The 23915-nt window shown below is 42.7% G+C and overlaps 1 protein-coding gene across 1 annotated transcript in view; it reads right to left on the reverse strand.

Moving 5' to 3' along the window:
* EHHADH (enoyl-CoA hydratase and 3-hydroxyacyl CoA dehydrogenase) overlaps positions 1-23915 on the reverse strand; it is a 28687-nt gene continuing 4772 nt past the window's right edge. The window contains exons 2-7 of the mRNA XM_075716959.1: positions 18255-18358; positions 17329-17501; positions 15770-15881; positions 15347-15451; positions 8222-8563; positions 1-1271 (exon numbers count right to left, since the gene is read on the reverse strand). Of these exons, the coding sequence (XP_075573074.1) occupies positions 1-1271; positions 8222-8563; positions 15347-15451; positions 15770-15881; positions 17329-17501; positions 18255-18358 (2107 nt within the window). The remainder of the gene's footprint in view (positions 1272-8221; positions 8564-15346; positions 15452-15769; positions 15882-17328; positions 17502-18254; positions 18359-23915) is intronic.

Genomic DNA, 23915 nt, shown 5'->3' on the forward strand with positions numbered 1-23915 from the left:
TCACAGCTTGTTGCTCTGCGGGCTTAGGTAGGACATCCACGCTTTGAGGGGAGGGTTCCCTATAGCTACCAGCTTTTTCAGAAAGGCACTGGGCTGTAGCCCAGGAACATCAGGGTGGGCCTCGGAGTATTTCTGCAGTTTAGCCAGAACGCGAGGGAGCCCGACAGTGGAAGCATAGAACATGGGGCCACCCCTGTGCTTTGGCCACCCATAGCCATTGATATAAATTACATCCAAGTGTTCTGGGCCAGATGCTATTCCCTCAGCCAGGATGTCAAACCCTTCCTTGATGAGGGAAAACAAACACCGCTCCAGGATTTCCTCCTGGTCTATGAAGCGGGTCTTGATGTGATGGGTGTCTCTGTACTGGGTCAGGAAGTTGTGAAGCCATGGATCTGGTTTGGCTATCCTGCCCCCAGCCTTCTCGTACTGATACCAGCCTTTTCCAGTTTTCTGGCCAAACCTGCCATTCTCACACAGAAGATCTGGCAGTGGGCTGTAGCGATGGCCATGCCGCTGGCGGGCAGGTGTTCCTGGAGGTAGTGAGGCCCCAGTGAGGCTCTGGCCCTTTCGAGACCTCCAGCCCACATCCAGCCCAGCAAGATCAGACATTCGGAAAGGTCCTATCTTAAACCCAAAATCTTCAAGAACCTGATCTATGGCTTCTGGTCTGCTTCCTTCCTCTAAAAGGAAAACTGCCTGTTGAACATATGGAAACATCATTCGGTTCCCAGCAAACCCAAAACAATTCCCCACCACCACTCCAACTTTTTTCAGTGCTTTGGCTAGCTGCATAGCAGTGGCAATGGCGGTGGGGGATGTGTGATGGCCATAGATTATTTCTAATAGCCTCATCACATGAGCAGGGGAGAAGAAGTGCGTGCCAATGACCTGCTGTGGGCGGCTCGTGGCAGAAGCTATTTCATCAATGTTCAGGGCTGATGTGTTTGTACACAGAAAGGCCCCTGGCTTGCAGATTCTTGATAGCTTGTGGAATATTTCCTTCTTTAGTGCCATGTTCTCAAACACAGCCTCAATAACTACATCTACATCCTGCAACACATCGAAGTCCATGGTGAACTGGAGACGTGCAGGGTTATGGAAATCCAGGGTTTGGGCACCCTCCTCCATTTTCATAGCCTCACGTTCCAAAAGGAGCATCACAGCTTTTCTTCCCATGTTCAGATACTCCAGATTCTGCTCAAGGGCTACCACAGGTATGTTGGCCTTCACCAGAGAAGTCACAATGCCTCGGCCCATTGTTCCCAGCCCTAGGGAAAAGTGAGACAGAATCAGAGACTATGAATAGAAAATGTTACAATTAATCACTTGACAGTAGCACTTCCTTTGTATCTCCAGGATAAAAAGCGGAAGTCTATGCAAAATGAGTGGTGCACAGATAGAAAAAAAGAATTGAAGACTGAGAAAAGGGAGGGTGAATTCTCCCTTTCAGTGAACCTAAATGTTTGAAAAGCAGTAGCATATAGGCAAATTAATGTCCTCTCAAGCTTACAAAATATCAGTGGGATTCACTCCAGTGTGTGCAGACCATGTGATTCATGTCTTCTCCCTGCAAAGTTTTATACCTATGCAAGCTAGCATCACTGAAGAGTTAGAACCTGGGAATCAAAGACAGGAGATCTGAGATTCAGCTTCAACCCTGTTAACAACTTCTAGCAGGCATTTTCATAAGCAGGCTTCACCCTGAGGATATCAGTGCCTCTCTGTTCCTGTGAGATGGTCCTTTATGGGTATTCATAGAAGAAGCTCATAGTAAGCAAACATGCTGCACCTAGAGATTTTAATACCAGCAAAGCTCAGACAATTGGTTTCTCCCTCCTCCCAAGCTTCTGCTTTGTCCCCTTCCTCTTCTCCCTCTGCACATCCACTGTATAATCTTTGAAGCAAACAAAATTCAGCTGATCTTGGACACTGATCTTCTCTAAACTTTCTCTCTAATGTCTTGTATGTCTCTTGTTGCCAGGTCAAACAGGATGGAAATAACACAGTGTTCTTAATCCAGATTGCAACATCTTATATCTCCTTTTTAATCACTCTGGAACATCAGTAGGCTTTTGCTTGCTGTTCTCACTTTGTATCAGGCATCTCTGCCCACTGGTATCTCTCCAAGTCCTCCAACACAGGCCATTCCTAACTTCTGAAGGTTCTTGAAGACACAGTCTTCCTTGTCCAACCACGCAGTTAAAGCACTTGCCCGGAATTCCTGTAACTGAGCATCCATTCAAGCTGTATTTTTTTTCTCCAAGATCCATAAATGTGCTACTACCAGCTCATACCCCCAGGAATACCAGGGTGGGGATTACTGGCTTGATCCCTTCCCTCCTCCTGAGCCCTTCCACCAGCTCTGTCCTCTATTACATTAAATGAAGCTGCATGCCTACACTTTCCTGTGATACACAGCCCACACTATTTATCCTGCTCTCCCATGATGGAGGCTTTTCAGACTAAGTTAATACAAACTAGTAAGAGAAGGCCAGCACAATTTTACCAGCTTTAAAAGTGCAAAGCATCTGAATGGGAGGATTATTAATATCCTAAATAAAGCAACAACCAGACAAAGTACAGGTTTGTTATAATTCTGTAAAAATTACTTTTTTAATCCCAGGTTTACAAATGAAAGTCAGCTAAACAAATAAAGAGAAACAAGGGGATTAAAAAATTTGTCTAAAGCAGCTTTGTAAAGACGAGCTGAAATTATGTCATTAGTTAAGCAAGTTGCAACAATCAAGGTCAAACAAGGTAGTATGTTTTTCCTGCAAGTTACATACCCATGGTTTAGTTCTGTCCACCCTCAGCTTGTGTACACACAAGACATTTAATCCCTGCTTAGCCACAAGAAGATAGTTTTTACAGACATCACTATCTGGCAGCCTGCTTATAAACCATTACACTCCCAAGCAAATGCTGAAGTTCCTCTCTAGGAAATTAGATTTGCTACTTCATAATCAAGTACTACTAAAAACTAATTTGAAAATAAAACTAGAATAACATGAATCAGTTCTTAGCATTTCAGTGTCCATTGTTCGCTGACTGAAAAAACCCAAACATAAATAGCTCCTCCCACTGTGCTCAGTACTCAGAGGCTTGGATGTGGCAGCAGGGACAGTCAGAGACAGTTTTTTCCCTGTCTTTGGTGAACTACACAGACTGCTTTCTTCTTGGACAGTGCAGGAGGGTAACTTACCACCTCATGCATACCCACCAAGCCCAGCCCCATCTTTAAGGCTCTCTTTAGACATCAAGGGTTTGCAGTTCCATATCTGGGTTCTTCATGGCTCCCTCTTGAAGTCTCTTCTTCTTCCTTTCCAGGGTGGAGACCTGGGGTTTCTCCCTAGAATTTCCAAGCTCTACTAAAGAAATAACGCACACATCCTGGGCCTTATTAACTCCTGTTCCTCTCAGCTTCAGTCTCATGACTGAAATCTTACCAGTTCTCTCTCAATATGAACATGCTGCTGCTTCCTAAATCAAAACCTCTTCCATGAGCAGCGGTTCTCCAGCCTTCTTTTCAAGAGAAGTTCTGCAGTGGTGTTAGCTGATTCCCCTGTTTGCTTTTGTCCACATGTAGTATGAGTACTCCCACCTAGATTTTAGCCAACCCATGATAGACAGGCATACATGCTTGTAGTACTTCACTTTCTAGGCCAAGGGAATAGGCTTATAGATAAGATACGAGCTTGCCAAGCTTGTTTCTGACCTAGAAAAGCTGTATCTCAACTTACTACATAACTCTTCAGTGGCCTGTATGAAATGATGTTTAATGAAGCTGGCAGAGAGAGTAATGAAAGCCCCAAGGGTTTTGTTACATTAGAGCTTGCACAGCATGACTCCCCTGGAAATATTTTCTAAAATTGGGCTGTAAAACTAAGGAGAGATTTGGCTATCTAGCAGTGAAAGAAGCATTTCTGAGGACTCCCCTTTTCAATTGTTAAAAACAATGAGTAATTGGTGGTGGTGGACTGCTGCAGACTGGAGCTGCTTCTTCCTCTGTTTCAGGGTATGAATTTCAAGCAGAAATAATGTGATACTCAAGGCAAGCAGGGAGCTATGGGAAGACTGCAGATGGGACAGAGACGAACTCTTTTACTGGGTGATGAGGAACAGAGAAAGTGGAAAGAAATGGGAGCCAAAAGTTCAGAACAAGCAGAAGCAAATGAAATAGGTGACACTGCATGTGGCTGAAGACAATCAAGGACAGCTAGGCCAAGAGCAGGAGGGATCCCACATAGCTGCATGTTACCTGCTTATTAAGTCTTTCAGCGAGCAAACTGCAAAGGCAGCTGATGGGAAGCCAGCACTGCACAGGAATGGTTGCCAGTTCATCAGCAATGCTGTCTATCAAGCATGCCCACAAAAACGATAGATCATCCTTGATGTTGAATCTACATTAAGACACGGTCAGCAAGCAATGTGCCAGCTCCCTCCAGCAAGTTCCTGCTAATATTGGACAGACAGGATAGCCACAAAGCAAGGCTCCTCTAGCATTCATGGCACTGCTTCCATAATCTAAAGGTCCTCTGTGCCTATGGAAAAAGTACTGAAGGAGGAGGAAGTCAACGTAATCTTCTCAGTTGCTTCCCATTGTGCAGCAATAAAAGACGGAAGCAGCAGCATAATGCAGCATGGTTTTAATGTGTGAAACAGCACAGTGCTGCCTATTGAAAAATGGGTTCTGCATGATTTCTGACCATAGAAAATGGATGCAACATCTTGCTCTGACTGCCCTCCTCTCTCCAGTGAAAACAGAGACACCCTGGATCACCTAGGTAGACTCAATACTTACATGGATGAGCAGCACTATTTTAAAAGGTGTCAGTCCCTCAAAAATCATCCCCAAGATTTTGATTTCTGGTGCTGCAAGAAAGTACTTAAGATTAAGAATGTGAAATTATGAGATACTGTACAGCATGGTACTGGATAAAGAATGACTTTTTGTTACAGCAGCCTGAAAGAAAAAAATACAATTGTGTTGGCATGTTCTATGCCTGTCTCTAATGGACTTGCAATTTCACTGATACCAAAAGGCAAAATAGGAGGAAAACCTTCCAGAGGAAGGAGAAAAAGCACAGTGGGGTGGCAGAAAGAAGTGATGGAAAGCAGTGACACTTAATATGGTGTGGGATTCAGAGTTAAAAGGAGGAGATCAACAACCTCCAAAATAGGAGATGTCACTTACCAAATGAAATATAACATGAACAACTAGCATAAACAAAGCAAGCTATAATTGTGGGCTATGGAGGCTGTATTGATAGAAGCAGTGATTCAGAGAAGACATTAGGAGTCTTGGTAAGTATCAATGCCCTGAGTGCACTGATAAGCTTTAATGACCCTGACCAGCTACACCTGGAACCTCCACCCACATGCACTGCCCATGGGCCTTGGAGCCCCATTTAAGCTCAGAGCTGGGCCTTTAGTTTCTTCCTAAGCTTTGTTAGAGGAGTTCTGGTGTCCTACTGTGCTTGTGCCAGGCTATAGATGCTGTTGATCCAGACCTCAGCCTGCAGACTGGCTTCCCAACTTTACCTTGGGCCTGTGTCATCATGTGGACTTTGCTTGATCATCTGTACTTCTAGTAGATCCTGGCATGACCTCTGGGTCTGCCCTGCTTGTCTTGCTCAGGTACTGTAAATAATTGATACAGCAGTGGGTTGTGCTGCCATCCAGAGGGAGAAATGGATTGATAGGAACTTTGTGAATTTCAGCAAGGGGAAGGCAAAGTCCTGCATCTGGGGAGGAATAGTTCTATGCACCAGTATATGCTGGGGGCTGACTGGCTGGAAAGCGGCTCTCTAGAAAAGGATCTGGGGGTCCTGGTGGACACCAAGTTGACTATGAACAGCAACATGACCTTGTGGCAAAGGTGGCTAATAGTATACTGGGTTGCATTAGGAGGAGTCTTGCTGGAAGGCTGATCCTTCCCCTCTACTTAGCACTGGTGAGACCATACCCTGGAATACTGTGTACAGTTCTGGGCTCCCCAGTACAAGAGTGATATAGAGCTATTGGAATGAGTTCAGTGAAGGGCCACTAAGATGATTAAGGGACTGGAGCGTGTCTCATGAGGAAAGGCTGAGAGAGCTGTGACTCCAGCCTAGAGAAAGCTGTACATAAATACCTGAGGGGAAGGTGTAAAGAAGATGGAGCCAGACTTTTCAGTGGCCCCTGGTGACAGGACCAGAGGCAATGGGCACAAACTGAAACATTGGAGGTTCCATCTGAACATAAGAAAACACTTTTTTTACTGTGGGGGTGACTGAGCACTGGCACAGGTTGCCCAGAGAGGTTGTAGAGTCTTCATCCTTGGAGATATATAAAAGCTGTCTGGACATGGTCCTAGGCAACTGGCTCTAGGTAGCCCTGTTTGAGCTGGGGATTTGGACAACATGACATTCAGGGGTCCCTTCCAGCCTCAATGATTCTGTGGTTCTGTCCACCTGGAAGGTGTTATTGCTATTGGCTCCCCATCTCTGGGGTGCAGCTGCTCCCTGCCAGTAAATTAACAGGATCTGTTGAACATGGGTAATATGCAAGTTGGCTGTTACCTTGAGCATACTAAGTAGGAGCAAGGAGATACATCTTGGTACGTGGTCTTAGCGTAATTACTCCTGGAATACTGTTCCTACTTCAGCTATGTGTGCTTTATGAAGTGTTGAAAAATTAGGGGAAGTTTAGAGTCATGAAAATGACCAGAGTGTGACAGATGGTGCTCTGCAGCAAAAGTATGAAAGCACTTAGTTTGTTTATTCTGCAAAAAGTATAGGTTAACTTGAGCATTGTCTGTAACCAGCTACAAAACCACTGAAACTTGGGAGTAGAGGTTGGGGCAATTTCAGACCAGAATTCAGAAACCTGTCTTAAACCTGTGTACTTAATCCAGTGGATAGAGATATAGCCCAGCCCATTCAGTTTGGAAATAAGACACAGATTATGTTTCTACTAGAAACTTTCAAATAGAGATTGCATTTGTCCTTAGAATTCCCTCTAGCTCAGTTACAGCACCAAAATAAGCAGATCAGATCTAAACAGCTCTTCTGTCCGAACTGTCATTGCAATTGGGACTTTGCAAATGTATTCTTCTGGCATGATTTATCAGTATGTAGCAAAGAATGCCCATTCTAGTCACCTGATCACTCCTACAAAACTTTAACACAAGCCCTTCCTGCCAAAGCATATGTTGCAGGGCTGACCTGACTGGGATTGCACGTGTCCAAAGAACTGTGTTCTTCAAGTCACATGATAAACTTGGCAATAATTCATGCCTCTACGTGAATGCTACAACAGCCATGGACCTTCCTCACAAGGTTGTGGACAAATGTTTAAAAACAATTTTCATTAAAAATATGGCATGGCAACTAATGAAGAGAACTTCCAAAAAAAAGTGCTTCTATGGCCTGAAATGAGCTTTCAGAGAGCTCATGTTGCAGAGCACAAGAGGCCTGAGAAGTACCCAGGAAAGAGCAGTGTTGATCTTCCTCTGAAACAGAATGGATGTTTTCCAAGTGCTCCATTACTTGTCTAACCATTTTTTGAGTGCTATCAACAGGCAGAGCTGAAAGATACTTTTTAAAAATCTCAGCAGTGCATCAAAGGTTTTATTTAAATTGCTTTTATAAAAAATTAATGAAGGCATTATCTTGCTGGGCTACAAAATGGCAGGAGTGGATCCCAGTGAGAAGAAATCTTCTTAAATACAGCTGTCAAAACATTTTTTTGTATTAATATATCCCTGAGTGACTCTGTGCACATGTACTTGCAGTACAGAACTAGACCAGGAGGAGGAGAATTTCATGCAAACCTGCTTATTACATGGAACAAAGCCAGGATTCAACAAAGCCAGGACTCAACATAGCAGTATTTAAAAGGGAACAGACTGCTTATGGTCCACAGATGAAGCTGTCTCTGAAGTGAGAGGAATATTCTTCCAAAGAAGGAGGTGGCATCAGGTAACAATCTAGTGGGATGTGACTTGACATCTGAATTTCTGAGCTTACCAATGCAGTGACAACATCCCTCCTTGCATGTCACCTATGGGTGTGGAGTATATTTGCCTGTGATGGGTACCAGTGACTTTGGCAAATGACTGCTAGGGAACCTGACCTCAGCCTTCTGCCATGAGTAAAGCCTGATTATACTCATCCCACTCCCCTTCAGCTCTGTTAGCTGAGCAGTTGCAATCACAACAGCTTTTTCATTCCCTTACCTATCACAGCGGCTTTGTGGATGGGTTGAGGGGAAGCACTTTTCCATGAAGCTCCACTGGGTGTTGTCCACTTCTGCACTGCTCTTTCTGCGAAGAAAGCATACTGCAGTGCTTGGGCCTGGCCTGAAGTCAGCAGGACATTAAACAGCTCTCGCTCCTTCCGGACTCCATCTGCAAAGGGCTGTTCTGTGGCAGCTTTGACTGCCTGGAAGCACAGCTCTGGAGCCAGGCACCCGTGGGCCTGTTTCTTCACCTTCACAAGAGTCTCACTGAGAAATGCTTCCATGTTGGGCAATTTTGGAACTGGCTTCAGGCTGAGCCTGCGGGGTCCCAGTGGCTGGCCTGGAGATAGAAAAATGGAATTACAGAACAAAGCATCCACATCTGGAAGACTACAGATTTTCACCCCTTTCTACATAGACTGGGAATGCAGTCTACCTCTTTTCCTCCCAAGCTCACTGCATTAGGGCGTGCATGCCTGTTGTGGTTTAGCCCCAGCCAGGAACTAAGCACCATGCAGCTGCTCGCTCACTCCCCACCCTGGTGGGATGGGGGAGACAGTCGGAGGAGTATGAGTGAGAAACACTCCTGGGTTGAGATAAGAACAGTTTAATAATTGAAATGAAGTAAAATAGTAACATAAGTAAAATAATAACAATATAATAATGATAATAATAATAACAAAGCAAGTGATGCACAATGCAATTGCTCACCACCTGCTGACTGATACCCAGAGAGTTCCTGAGCAGTGATCACTGCTCCCTGGCCAACCCCCCTTCCTCCCTCCCCCGCCCCTCCCCAGTTTATATACTGAGCATGATGTCATATGGTATGGAATAGCCCTTTGGGCAGTTTGGATCAACTATTCTGGCTGTGCCCCCTCCCAGTTTCTTGTGCACCTGGCAGAGCATGGGAAGCTGAAAAGTCCTTGACTAGCATAAGCAGTACTTAGCAACAACTAAAAACATCAGTGTGTTATCAGCATTCTTCTCCTACTAAATCCAAAACACAGCACTATGCCTGCTACTAGGAAGAAAATTAACTCTGTCCCAGCTGAAACCAGGACAATGCCACAGTGATCTGGGTCTAGAACTAAAGTGTCTGACGTTTCTCTTTAGCTTTGTTTGCTCTGACAATTACAATTTTCCAAGTCCCTTCTCAGACTTCAAAAAAGCAAGATTTCAATTTCAAAGAAGTAATTCTCTCCTTCCTTTTCTCAGCTACACAGAGTGCCTTGACTTCTCCAGTTCTCTTACTCCACAGTCCGAGCTGCCCCATTCACGTGGCTCTTTCTATAAGCTTCAGTACTAAAGTTTTCCTCCAGTAGTGCCCAATTGACTTTGCTAGCCAGATGCATTCCAGCCAGGGTCCTGACCCAGGTGTTTATAAGAGAGACTGGGAAATATACCCTGACTTCAATTCTTCCCTGACAGCAGGAGTCCCTCTACGCACTTTGGGACTAACCAAGAGGACAGCTCACACAGCATGAATTGGGGAGCAAATGAATAAAAAGGTAGAGTTCATGCTTCTGTGTCAGCAAGGGGTGAATCAAGCAGCCACACAAATACACGAGGCTCGTTACAGACAGAGGTTGCTATGGTGATACCTAGAAAGGATTTTAATTGAGAGAAGTTAAGTTACATTTCAGATGCCAAAATCCTCTCCATCCTCTTCAGAAGTACAAACCTTGGTGCCTGCTAGGAGATCTCTGATCTGCCCATACTCAGGCTGTTCCTATGCTCTTAATGGCAGCCTGCCTCAGTAAAGACTGTGGAGGAACAAGATCAGAAATTCAGGCTGTATCCCCTTAATATTGCAACATTTTTCACAAAGACCCTTTTGTCATAATGGCCACATCCAGATTGTTAACTAACTGTGTAGCAATGTTACTGCACTGACTGCTGCAGTGCTGTTCCCAGAAGCACCCAGCATTGCCACCAAAGCAATATGGTGGGTGGGCCCCCTCCAGTGAGAACCTTTTTCTGAGAAGCTCTCTGGTATACAATCTCATTGCTCCAGCTTCTCTTATATGAGCTCTGTCACAGGAGCAAACTTCCTTCAAAGGTGGCATATTGTATCCAGCTCCCCTTTTTCTTCCTGTTGTCTGAGTTATGAAAGTGTCAGTGCATCAGCAGAAGACTTAGGAGCAGGAATAATGGCAGCACTGCAATCACAGTTGCCCAACGAACATGTCCTGACTTTAGCTCTTCTTCCAACACTGAGCAATGTTTAAAAGAAACAGAAGGATGAGTTTCCAGGATGAGTTAAGATATTGATTTCCTGAAATAATGGTATTCGGAGCTCAGCCTTTTTAAATAAGCCTTTTAGAGAACACAAAAAGATGAACACTCACTGTGTAAGTAGCTTCCCTTGTAATCAGAGTTCATAAAAATAATGTTTTCACATTGACAGTGAATATAGTTTGTTTCTGCCAGTATTGCAGGATTTAGTCTGGATAATGTTCCTTTATTTTGGAATCCTTTGTTTCTCCCCTAAATGCATGTTTTTAACCCAGAAATGCTCTTTATCCACAGTCCTTTATTTAGGACTTAAATAGTACGTTTCATTTCATCACAAGAGGAAACCTCAGGTTTGTCCCAGAAAGCAGATCTGATGGCTGAAGGCCACTTAAGACTGGGCAGATCAAGGGACTTCATATGACATCTCTGATGTGGAAAGGACTGGTAAAAAAGGATTACTACTGGGAGCCTTTAAGCTTGCTCTTCAGATAGCAAATAGTACTTGTAAGCACAAATACTGATGGGGGACATGAGACAGAGTAAAAAAGAAAAGTAACTCTCCTTGGGGTCCTGTAATAAAACTCTTATTTAGCTGTAAGCTATATAGGTTTTGCTAAGTATTTTTACAGCATCTTCATGCAGTGTCTTTGCTTCTGCAATGCTAATAAGAATCAAGGGCATATTTATGAACAGAAAAAATGGTCTGATTCCAAACCTGGGAAGGAGAGATCAGTGTGGGACACCCACAGCTTGATTTCTGAAATCAAAGCAGCAGGAACATGATGAACGGTATCAGACATCATTGCTGCAGGGAAAAGCATCAGCCATGTACAAGAGCTTCCACAGATACCTGCTTTCTTTTACTAGGGTTTGTAGTCCAGGTGGCACAAAGGACAGATCAAGTCTACAAAATTTCTACCAGCAAAAGCAAAATGTAAGCATGCAGTACCAAATATTGTGTTATTTAAAGAAAAAAAAAACAACAAACCCAAAGTTGTAAACCCTTGGGGTATTACAGGACTCCACACGCAAGAGGCAGGGCTAGCCTAACAGTGTTCCTGGTGCAGTGAACTGCTTGTGAATTTCTGAGAAACAAAGCTGAAACTGGACCCCTGCTCCTCAGGCTGGCAGTGGTCTCAGGCCTGCCAGAGATGAGTCCAGCTTATGTCAGACCTTTCACAAACTCTGGTTGTGTCAAAGGGGCACTTTGCTAGACCTTCTGCCTAAAGAAGGTGGCATCCAGAATCATGAGCCCTGGGAGAGAGATTAAAATGTCTTTATATTGTACATCTTCCCAGAGATGACACACTAAAGACTCTTCCAACTGTAACTGAAAGCCTTTCTCCAACAGTCTTCATTTAAAGCATGCAATTACCTAACAGTGGTATCTGTTACTCCTTTGGGTTTTATCAGACTCAGAAGAAACACATGCTTCCTCCACAGTTACTCCTAGTGGCTTACAGTCAGAAACTCATAATCATCTTTCCATGCAGAGTTTAATACCTGTGGGGCCTGAGCTAGTCTAAATTGAACTGATTTTCCTTGGCTCTTTGGTGCAAGCAATTGATACTTTTGTGCTCTGAGAAGATGATAAAGGTCAATCAGCAGATGCGGTCAGAAAGCAAGGGTTAATTATATATGAAGGGAGAGCTTCAAAGAAGTCTGCTGTGCAGAGGATCAGCAGCCATTTTCTACTCCAGCTGAGGAAGACTACATCAGGCCAGCAAGAGGTGGGCAGCATAAGCTGCAAGCTACTGTCTGCCACAAGCAATTACAGCAATTTTTCACTTCTGTGATGCCATCAGGTGGACAAATTATGTAATGCAGCTCTGAATTAGTGCAGTGGTTATCAAGCACATTTAATGAAAGAAAATTCTCCTTGTCTCCAAGGATTTAGCTGCTGTCTATTCCTTCTAAAAAATACCTTCAAAAGTGAAGATATTTTTCTTCTGCCTGAAGAGGCCAGTTTGCCTGGAGAAGGCCAGGAACATATGCTTGCTTCCTATCTGCAATATATACTTACTGATTTTCAATAAAAATTTAACTTAGAATCAGTAATTGTCTCTGTGTTCCTACAACCACTTATTCAGGACTGTTTCAGAACTCCTTTTGAAGGTGTTCTTCATTAGGAATAATCCATAAAAATGTATGGATGAAGATTCTTTCCCAACATACCTACCATAAAGGTAGCTCTGTCAACTGCATATTGAAACAATAATCAAGGACCCTTGCTTCAGTAAGGCCAGTCATTTGAGACTGATCTCTTGCCATGAGATACTGCAGCTCCAGCACTGAGAAAGCTTTAGAAGAAAATAATTTCTGAACTGATTCTTTGAGGCTTATCTTGCAGTACAGCCTTCCCAGGAATAGAAATTCCATCAGTGACAAAACTAGTTATTTAGCCAACCTGCTTTGTAAGAAGCCAGCAGTTGTTAGCCTCATGTTTTTTTAAGAAAAAAAAAAATCTCATCAGAAACAAAATGCTGCATGCCATATAAAGACAGTGGACTTCTGTGATGGCATTTTTTTGTGCAACTTTGTCCCTGGTTTTAAGATTATCTGAAAAACGTTCACTGAAAACAGAACTCAATGTGAACAAAAAACAGACCAGCTATGCAAGACTGTCATTTCTTCTGCAGCCCTGAGTTAGTGCTTGATGTAGAGAAAAAGAAGTGCTGGTTTGCCTTTGTATGGCAGGAGAATTATATTAACTTTAGGCAAAGGCCAAAGCCAGGAATGATTCAAAAGGAACATACGGACTCTGGGTACACCATTCTTTCAAATTATCAGGTAACCTGAGGCTAAATGGAGCATCAAAACTTTTTGTGATCTTCTGCAAGGTCTAATGAGAAATTTTCCAAGCAGAAAAGAAATAAAGATTAGCTGACTTGCCAGTATTTTCATTGTTAAAGCACATACTGTAAATGCCAGTAAAGCTGTTGGAAAGAGTCTGAAAGCATTTTTAAAGTCCTCTTGGAGCTGGTATATAGTGTGATGTGAAACATCTTCAATGACATTACTCATTTTTACTGGGGTAACTGAAACCAGCAATAAACAGATAGAAAAATCTACCACTAATAATGAGCAAGACTGGGACAGGTTAACTGCTGAACATCCAGCTAGGATCCTTGTATGCTTATACAATTCTTAAAAATTTTTTCTTGGTAGTGACAATTTCCAATGAAGATGAAGCTACAGAAGAGGAATTTGCCAGTAGTGGTAGTGGACATGAGTTCCAGAAAGCAAGTTACACTGAGGAATAGTGTACTCAATGATTCATTCCTGAGGTTCTCCTCTAAGGTCAAGCTGACTTTCACAACTGTCAACCACTGCACAATGTCGGTCACAGAAAAAATAAGCATATAAATATCTAAATTTTGCCCAATTTCACATAGCATTTGTTGAAATCCAGAATGCTTGCTGGTTTGCCAGTTCTAGCAATGTATCTATTACGCATTTTATGATACCCTGCTGCTGCCATCAATACTGGTGTAGATCTTATGCAGGGCATCATTCACAAGCCCAGAGGGTACATCAAAAGGAACGCTGTTTGTTGGGTTAATTTGCCTAGAAGAGTAGTAATATTTCACTGCTCTCCCAACAAATGGAGAAACAGAGTTCTCATTCAAAACAGACAAAAATCAGTGAACCAAAGTATCTTTGTTTTTCTTAAAAGTGATAGTGAAGTACATCACCCATCTCTTTCTAAAGAATTATATTTAAATAGTCTGATTACATATAGGGAAAGAGAAAAGAGGACTGATGATGTCATCAGTTCTGCACTAAAAATGAAGCCCAAAAGTACTGTAGGATGAATACAGTGAGAAGGAAGGGCATCTCTTACAGAAAACCTAGCCAAAGAATACCGTTTTGCACCTATATGGTAAATCTCAAGTTGTAGGGAAGTATACATGACACTGATCTTTAAGAATAGCCCATTCACTAACTATCTTAAAAATATGGTGCTCTGTCATCTAGGACAAAGCTTAGGCTGCTTCAACTTCTAGCACAGAAGTGCTCCTACAGACAAGAAAGGGCCTTGTTTGTAGCAAAGAGAACTGCAGGAGCAAAAGCAGCACCCCAGCTTGGAAAAGCATTGCCTATAAAGGCCATGTGATCAATGCAGAAAGGGTTTTTTGCTTCTTTGCATGCGTCTCTTTGTGACAGAGCTCCAGATGAAATCCTGATGGAAGTCAGTGGTCTGTTTCCAAAGGTACAAGGAGGTTAGCAGTGGAAAAATATCCTGTTTTCTCTCAAGGCAATGCTCCTCATGCAGCACAAGGAATGTTCCTCTTCCTGTGTTAACTCCAGTGATTTTGATTTTCTTATTTCTGAGGTCGGGGGAAAAATCTCTCCACATCCCTCCCATCTCCACAGTCCATTTTCTTACATAGCAGCTAAAGGATTAGGGACAGAGTCACTTCAAGACTCGTGGATCATTAAGCTGGGCTGAGGATGTGCCAGCCCCTCTGCTAGAGGGAGAAAGTAATTTTTGATCAGCCATTATTGATGGTGCAACCAGAATACATGCAATACCAGCTGTGATCCAAAACTATATCTAGAAAGAGCACGTATTCCCCGAAACCAGTGGATTGCAGCAGTCCAGAGGAGCATGTGAGTTTGGATATATAGTTAAGAAGTATGAGGACTTGATATGTATCTGTTCTCCAACTCCTCACTTGAATAACTGCAGCTCTCCAGCATCTGAATTTTTCACTTCACACAACAGAAAGCAAATTCTGCAATTAATTCTATCTTATATGGATGCCAAAACTCAATGAATGGAGCATATAAACTGGAACAAACTGGTGGGCTTTGTTCTGACTCTCTCCAGCCCTGAAACATCACCAATTATTTCTTGGCACTGCTACAATTCTTTCCTCACCAATCACTTTGTTTGCCAAGCAAATTGCTGCCTCAACTGTGTTTTCTTCCACAACTTCATCAATCAGACCCAGCTTCAGTGCTTCAGTTGCTGGAATGTGTCTTCCTGTGATAAAAAGAGAAATAAGGTGACTATGGTGGGGCGATGGGCAATTTAATTCTTTTCCATCTGATCAAATGACTTGTGTGTAGCTGGCTTCAAATATGAGACATGCTCATTATCAGGTATATAAAATGCATTACTAACTACATGCCTCAGAAGCACGAATGTCCCTTTCTTAGCCCATCATCAGTGGATGCAAGCTGAATTTCAACACACACAGCTACACAGGTAAAAGAAATGCATGTTTCTTAGACCAAGCTGCTGATATGACTCAATGCCATATTCTTATATACAGAGAAGGGCCAAGGAACAGTACTTTACCTGTAGTGATTATATCCAAGGCAGCTGGTACCCCAATCAGTCTGGGTAGTCGCTGAGTGCCTTCAGCACCTGGAAGTAACCCAATGGTGACCTCTGGTAAACCCATCCATGCCTAAAATGAAGTAAAATTCAACAACAAATCTGATTAGAAAGAGTGATAATTACAAACTGAGCAGAATAAAGACAAGCAGACCTGATTCACACATTGCTCCTCTAGGAAGCCTCAAAACTTCTATATAGAAACTTCATCCTTGCTTTTTGCCACATAAGACATTTAAGACAAAATTCCACTCAACCATTTCAAGAATTGGTGTAAATGCATAGGAAAAACATCACCTTTCAGTGGATATATGTGTGCTAGCACAGCACTGGAGGAGAGCTGTGGGGTCAACAGCATCCCCCAGATTGACAAGTGTAAACTAATGCTTTCAAGCAGTTGTTACCAAATGCTGGAGGGCAATCTGTGACTTAACTGTTACCTCCCTACTCTAATTCTTGGAAGTTTAGTAAAGGAAAATTGGTACTGAACTCTTTCCTAATCTTCCTCCATATGTGTTTCCTTCAAATGGCTCTTGGTGCACTTGACGTTTAGTAGGGTTACGGTAGAGAAGCTGGGGGAGCAGGAAGGGGGAGAGGTGTCTTTGTCTTCTCTTAAAAATCTATCTAGATTTTGTTGCCTCGTTTAAAAAAAAAAATTAGTTTGCACATTTCCCATTGAGCTCTTAAGAGATTTGGAATCACTTTAAGACCACTACTTATGGCACCCACCTTAAGGGGCATATAGAGTGAGGTAGAATACCTCTTTATGCTGTTACAGTAACCTGCACTGTCATGGAGAAATGGTGATTCACATTGCAAAAGTGAGGGTATGGCCCTATCAGTGAAGAGTCTCTATAAGGAGACCAGGTACTGCTAAAAGGTAGTTGAGCAATCCTGACTCTTGAAGGAAGGGGTTCAAAGAAAAAAACAGATCACTCCTTAAAAGACTCTTGAAGTTGTCTTTTGGTCAGAGTACTCCCTGAGGAACCAGAACTCATGGGAAATCAAACTGTAAATGCTCCATGCTAGCTGAGTTTCAACTGCCTATTGAAACTAGGCCACTAGCAGAAACAAATGCAAAATTCACAGGGCTGGGGGGGGGTGGGCGGGAGGGGGGGAAGACAGAGTCAGGCTGCATAAGCCACTAAGATACAGCCATCTACATCAGAATATAGATAATGACTACTGAGATCTAGGGCAAATTAACACTTGGTTACTGAAGTTTCTGTGCAGCCACCTTATTCTACTAGTTACAAATCAATTTTATGTTTAGAAATTACTTGAAATGCGTTATTTAATAAGACTTATGAAAGCATGTCAAGGGTGGCGTTGCAGGTGAAGAATGTCTGAGCACAAAGACTTGTATCCTGCAGCTATAAAGCCTCCCTCCTCTGAGCAGATGATCCCAGAAAAGGCATGCTGTCCTACTGCTCTCCAGGAGCCGCCTCCCACACTGTCCGTGGCCATGTCCGTGGCTCCTGACGCCTTCACCAGCCTCTCTAGTTGGCAGCATGTGTTACCTTCACATGTGCAATCCGATAGTGACAGCCAAGTGCCACCTCCAGGCCTCCTCCCAAGGCAATGCCTTCAATGGCAGCCACCACAGGCTTCTCACTCCTTTCTATGAGAGAGATGATGGGGCCCAAGACACCATCCTGTCTCTTCGGAGGAGAAAATCCTCGAATGTCAGCTCCTGAGTTAGCACAAAGAGATGAAGAGGTATTAGTAGGGAAGGCAGTAATTGGAATGATCCTTTCCTCTGTGCTGTTAAACATAGCTGCTCACAGATGATCAAGTCCTTGCAGAGCATGCTGCTGGCAGGGGAGAGGTTAACAGGAATCAACCCCTTTTGGGACCACCTTCAAGAAACCCTGGCTCCTTGAGGCTATTCAGAGAGCTCAGGAGAAGGCAGTATAAAAATACGTAACTGTAGCGATCATGCAGTTACTACAGAAAATTGCAGACATGCTTGGTTAAACAAAAAAACAAACAAAAAAAAGAGCTGAGCCTGGAATAGTTAAGTGCAAGTTACTACTGACAAGCAGTGTAGAGCTCCACAGAAAATCCCTAGCTTCCCAGGTTTCTACAACTGGAGAAAGATCTGTTATTCACCACTGCCCCACCCCAGGTATGCTCCATACACTCAACCAGCTGATGGTCCAGAGATTTTTATACTGATGCCTCCTTACTTTCCGTGGCTTGCTTTGTGTATCAGGGAGATGAGAAGTTGTCCCCCACTTCAACATGAACATACCAACTTATTTCTGGCCTGGACAGTCCAACTTTTCATGTGACACAACAGAATAGAAAAAGCTTACTGTCTTGTGGCCATTTCCAGCCAAATCAGGACTTTTATCAGCAGCGTTACGAGGCAGAGAATCTTCAGACATGGCGGATGGAGAGAGTTTCCTCTTTTTCTTGGGCAGTTTGATGAAAAATGTCTTACCTGCACTGAATTTCCCATTTTCACCACAAATCGTAACAGCTTTCACTGAGGGATCTGCATCTGCTCTCTTCAGCCCATCCTCTAATGCCTGGAGAACTGTCAAGCTGAAATAAATTAGAGATTCAGTGAGTAACAGTCAACTACATTACCTTTCCAAGAGGTCTGTGTGTTTCACTGTGTCCCAGTGAAAATGAGCAGTACATCCAAGCATGTGTCTCCTCCAGCCTGTCTTCTGCCACAGCCTCTTCAGGTGAATCCTTTCATTAGTCTCCCTCTCACTTCAAGGGCAAGCACCAAAATCCAACAAGCTTATGACTGCTGACCTGTCATTCACTTGCTAGAGAGTTTTCTTGTGGCTATGACATTGTTGTTTCCAAAGCAAGCAGCATAGGGAAATGTTCTTTTGAAAATGCCTTTATGAATTAACATTCAGATTTTTAGGAAAACAGTTTAGCATAATTTAAAAATAATTAAGGCTAAACCACTGGCAATCTAAGAACTTTTCAAAAAGGGAAATGAGCTCCAGGGATAAAAAGCTGTCTTTCAAAGAGTTGGTGCTGTGCTGACAACTATAAAGCTTTCCCTTTGTGAAGATCTGTACATAGGTCCAGACTTAAACTTCTGTGGGATCCTGCCAAAGTGAATTTGGGCCTAAAAACCTAAACAGAATTTCTTTTTTTGTCTTTTCTGAACATATTTCCAGAGACACAAGCAGTAAATGTGGCCTGCAAAGAACTAATGAGGAACCTCAAAACAGAACAGTAACAGTATAAACAGTATTTTTACAAATCAAATATTTAAAAAATCTGGCCTGACTGTATGCTCACTTGGCATTTGAAGCTTAGAAGCTAATTATGTATGTGTGTGTATGGATGGACGTGGAGACTATAGTCTGTTTTAGAAGACAGTGGCAGTAAAGATGACAATAGGTAAAAATTAAGCATTAACACCTAACACTTATTAATAGAAGTATTAACAGAAATTGCGTGTATATATGATTTAGACACTAAAATATACACACACTTATTAAGCACATAAGTGTATATATAGTTTGTGAGAGAGACTTTTCTGTGTGCATGTGTGTATATGTACTGCATATGTAGATATGCCTCTGATTCAGAAAATCTGAGCCACAAACAGCTGGAGGCTGGAGGAATACTCAAAGTATGCTCGCCCAGTCCTTTATAAATACATCTTCTGTTCCTAGACCTTCTCCAAACTGTAAGCTCAGTTTCACATGTAGGCTTGGTGGCTGATGAAAAGAGAGCAGAGCTCTGTTGATGCCCAGTGGAGAGGAGGAGCGTGAATTAAAAGGAACTAACAGAAAGGCCTGATGCGTGCTCAGTTTGTGTATGTTTTTCAGTGTATTTGAGGGCATTTCACTTAAAAAGGAAGCTTGTCATAAAGTAGATGAAAAATGTATCACTGTACTTGTGTAATACTTCTAGGTGTGTCCAGGGTGGGTGATCACATTATTTATGTAAGGCAGCAGCCTGCAGCATTGAAGTGGAAATCCATAGACTGAAAAGGGAAACCCCGGGGAGCCCAAGAAGTTTCCTGCAAGCCAGCTGTGTGAAGTCCTGCCAGCCAACCTCTGCATATTCCTCCTTCAAAATAAACAATTAAGAGAAGCTATTAGCAAACTCTTATTAATCAGGGCTGTTGGCTGAGCAGAGAGTTGGGGGACTGCCTAGGGGAGTCTCCAGGATCAGCTGCTGCCTGGATAAGGCCATGCTACACAGGATAAGTGGGAGCCCTGACTGAGACCTGACAACCAGAGACTGAGAGAAGTGTTATTTCTGGAGAGAGACCAGCCGGTTATGTACTGATTGCCTCATCCAGACATCAAAGACAACTCTGAAGTCTGACATTAGTAATGGTTCTGAAAGCTGAAACTTAAAATGAGAATAATTTCACCGTGACAAAGAATAGCTATTAGGTGACTCTGCAAAGGTCCTTCCAGTGCATATAGTTCCATGCAGCAGAATATGAAAGCCTTTCCAATTTCAATAAATGGTTTCATATTCTGTGGGGAAAAATACATATTGGAATTTTGGGTTTTATCTCACTCCCTTTGGAATATCAAGTGCTGTGGCTGCTGCTATTTAAGGAGGACCCACAGGCTGCACCCAATGCTCGCTGCTCTCAGAGGTCTGGTTTTGCATCAGTGGAGAGCCAGGCCACAGAAATACCAAATTCATCTAGTGGCTGGAAGATTAAAGGGAAAACCATTATGAAATGTCACTACACTTTACAAACCATAGTGTGAAGAGGGGGAAAAATATGTACCGGGATTCCAAACAAATGTTAAATTACTGATTTGAAAATATTGTATACAAAAATGGTACAATTCTCTCAGGAACAGACAAGAAGCAATCAAAGCATTTCTGTATCTGTTGCAGGCACATGATCAACAGATGCAAACTGCCCATATAAAAGGTTTGTCTGCATTAAATGGAAAGGTTCAGGATTTTATGTAGGAAATTATTTACCAGTCCTTAGCACTTACAACAACATACTCCTACCAGAAGAAAAATTAGTCATCAAGGCTGCCACAAAATAACAGTTCAATACCTACATGACCTGTATTAACCCAACAGAACTATTTTTGCCAGAGAATAACTTGACCCTGTACTTGAATAAATATTTCTTCTCCCTCCATACAACTTTTTCTCAGTGGGAATTTTTTGTGGGACAAAAAGGAAGAAACATCAGACTTGCAGTTTCTTGTTCTCCTAAGATGGAGCAATATGTTTGCCTCAGGATATGTTACAGTCCAACACACAGGCTGCATTGCTTTGTAACTCACATATTACAACTGGTACTAAAAGTTGTAATTTTCGATGAAAGCCTTGTAGTAAAATGTATGACAGTAAAACTATAAAAATACTCAAGAGTATCGTAACTTCAAACAGCTAGAGCATTAAAGAAACAAAAAGTCATCATAATTTGCATATGTATTTTATTACTGTGACAGTGTCATTCATTTAACAGTAACAATGCAAAAATTCACTCCATGCATTCCAATCAACGCTTAATCCCATGCTATGTAGTCAGCTCCACCACGTATACTATTTTGACTGCAAGAAAAGTGATTCTGTCAAGATTCAGTGTTATGGGTTTCAGAAACGCACTGCAGGTGCTGTTAAAGAACACATGCACAGCAGGGTAAGAGAATATTCTTGTAGGTGACCACACCACGTTATTTTTATTTTGCATTAAAACTCATTGTAGTGATGATGTACTGGATTTGTAATGAGGTTTTATTATTTACCTTAATAATTTCAGATTTAGCTAGGGTTTGTGAATGTAAACTTCTTTAACTAAAAAAAAAAAAAGTAATTTAAGGGAATCCTGAAAATTTACTTAGTCACCTTTAAAGAAGTGAGACTCAAATCCAACAGCAGAAAATGCTGTTTATGGAAAACACGCAGGTCTGGTCCTTTCCCCTTGCACTTCCCCCAACATCCACAATCACTGCACTGGGGATGTTGCTATGTACGTCTACACACATTCTTTTTAGCATCCCTTATGCACCTGCTGTCCATGAATTTGCCTAATCCCTTTCTGATTCTGCTGATCCATCTGCCTCCACAGGCTCCTGTGGCAGCAAGCTCTGTATTATGTGTTTTAAAACAATCTCCTACTAGTTAAATGCCCCTAGCTCTACTGTTGCAGGATTTGGTAAAGGGTTATGCCTTTAATTTATTTACTTTCTTTATGATTTTGTAAACCTTGACCTTATTCTCCCACAGTCTTTTCCTCTCCAAACCCATGACACTCAGCTTTTTCAGTCCACTTTCTCAATGTGGTGCACCATCCCTTGGATCATTTTGGTTGTCCCTTTCTGGATCATCCCTATATCCTTCTGCAAAGGCAACATCCAGAACTACACACAACAATTAAGATGTTTTATATTGCAGAAAAGGGATGACCTCTGCTCTGTTCTCAACACACATCCTGATGGTACCCAATATTTTGTGGGCTTTTGGGGCTTCCCCAGCACATGAGCTGATGATTTCACAGAACTATCAAAGGTAAGGATCCCTTCCCTGAGCTGTAACTGCCAGTTTTGAGCTTGGCATCCTGTAAGCTTGTCCTGGGTTACATTTTTTATTTAAAGAACTTTTTGCTATTGTTTTTCAGCATGCCTTGATCCACTCTTTATGGTTTTTTTAGTTTTAATTTCCAGTTTACAACTCTCCTGTCATGTTTTACGGGTTTTCTTGTTCTCCTTATTTGAGTAAGCTTTCCACTTAAAAAAGATCAAACTTTTCCCTTAATCGTCTTAGCTTTCTCATCAAGCCATACAGGGCATTTACCAGATCACTTGCTGGCTGAACAGTTTACCTGTGCTTCTAATAAACTTAAAACCCCCAAAATCCCAAACGCAAACAACAACAATCCAGCCTCCACTCTTGTTGCATGCTGCTTGTCTTTTGGCTAGCTTATTGCAGGGTTTTTGTTTGAACTAACTCCTGGGTATTTACATAATTCCCTTCTTGAAATTGAGTACTCATGTGCTGGATTTACCTGATCTGCTCTCTCTTGCCTCAGTGTCAGATCCAGCTGTGTAGTCGTTGCTGTCACGCAGCAGCTAATACAGCTTGATCAGAGTCATGCACATAAATTAAGGCCAAACCCAGAATGGCATCCCTTCTGTGGGGTTATAGAATAGTTGTTTTAGGAAGCAGACACTTATTGCATCCCAGAATTTTCTCTCTGCATCTTATCCATCCAACACGGGTAATCACACTCTCCCATCACTGCTACCTATCCAGAGTTGCAGCTTCTCTAATCTCCTTTACATTTTCTGATCCTTGTGCTGATCGGGAGTCAGAAGGACAATCCTAACAGCCAGGGAGAGCCTTTGCCAATCATGACTGTTACACTGTTATACTTCATATAATCCCACACGTACACTCCCCTACCCCATGTCCGACCCTATCATCCCTGGAGCTTTTCTGCACTTGTTAGCTCAAATGTTGAAATACTCTTCCACATCCATATGAAGGGATGCAATACTGGACTTGATGGTCACCAATGCAAGTGAGCTCATCGGTGATGTCAAGACTGGATGCAGCCTGGGCTGCAGTGATCATGTGCTGGTGGCGTTCACACTCATGAGGGACATGGGAAAAGCGAGGAGTACAGTCAGGACCCTAAATTTTAGAAAAGCAAACTTCCAGCTCTTCAAGGAGTTAGTCAGAAGGACCCCCTGGGAAACGGTCCTCAGGGACAGGGGAACGGAACAGAACTGGCAGATCTTTAAGGACACCTTCTATAGAGCGCAAGAGTTCTCAGTGCCCAAGTGTAAGAAATCAGGCAAGGAAGGGAAGAGACCAGCATGGCTGAGTCGAGACATGCTGGTCAAACTAAAGAGCAAGAGGGAACTGTACAGGCAGTGGAAGCAGGGACAGGTGTCCTGGGAAGAGTACAGGGAAGCTGCCCGGTTGTGTAGGGAGGGGGTCAGGAAGGCCAAGGCGCAGCTGGACCTGAATTTGGCAGGGGATGTAAAGAGTAACAAGAAAGGCTTCTACAGGTATGTCAACCAGAAAAGGAAGGTTAAAGAAAGTGTACCCCACCTGATGAACAAGAATGGTGACCTTGTATCAACAGACAAGGAGAAGGCTGAGATACTCAACAACTTCTTTGCCTCGG

The sequence above is a fragment of the Pelecanus crispus genome, chromosome 9 (genome assembly GCF_030463565.1).
Source record: "Pelecanus crispus isolate bPelCri1 chromosome 9, bPelCri1.pri, whole genome shotgun sequence".
NCBI lineage: Eukaryota > Metazoa > Chordata > Aves > Pelecaniformes > Pelecanidae > Pelecanus > Pelecanus crispus.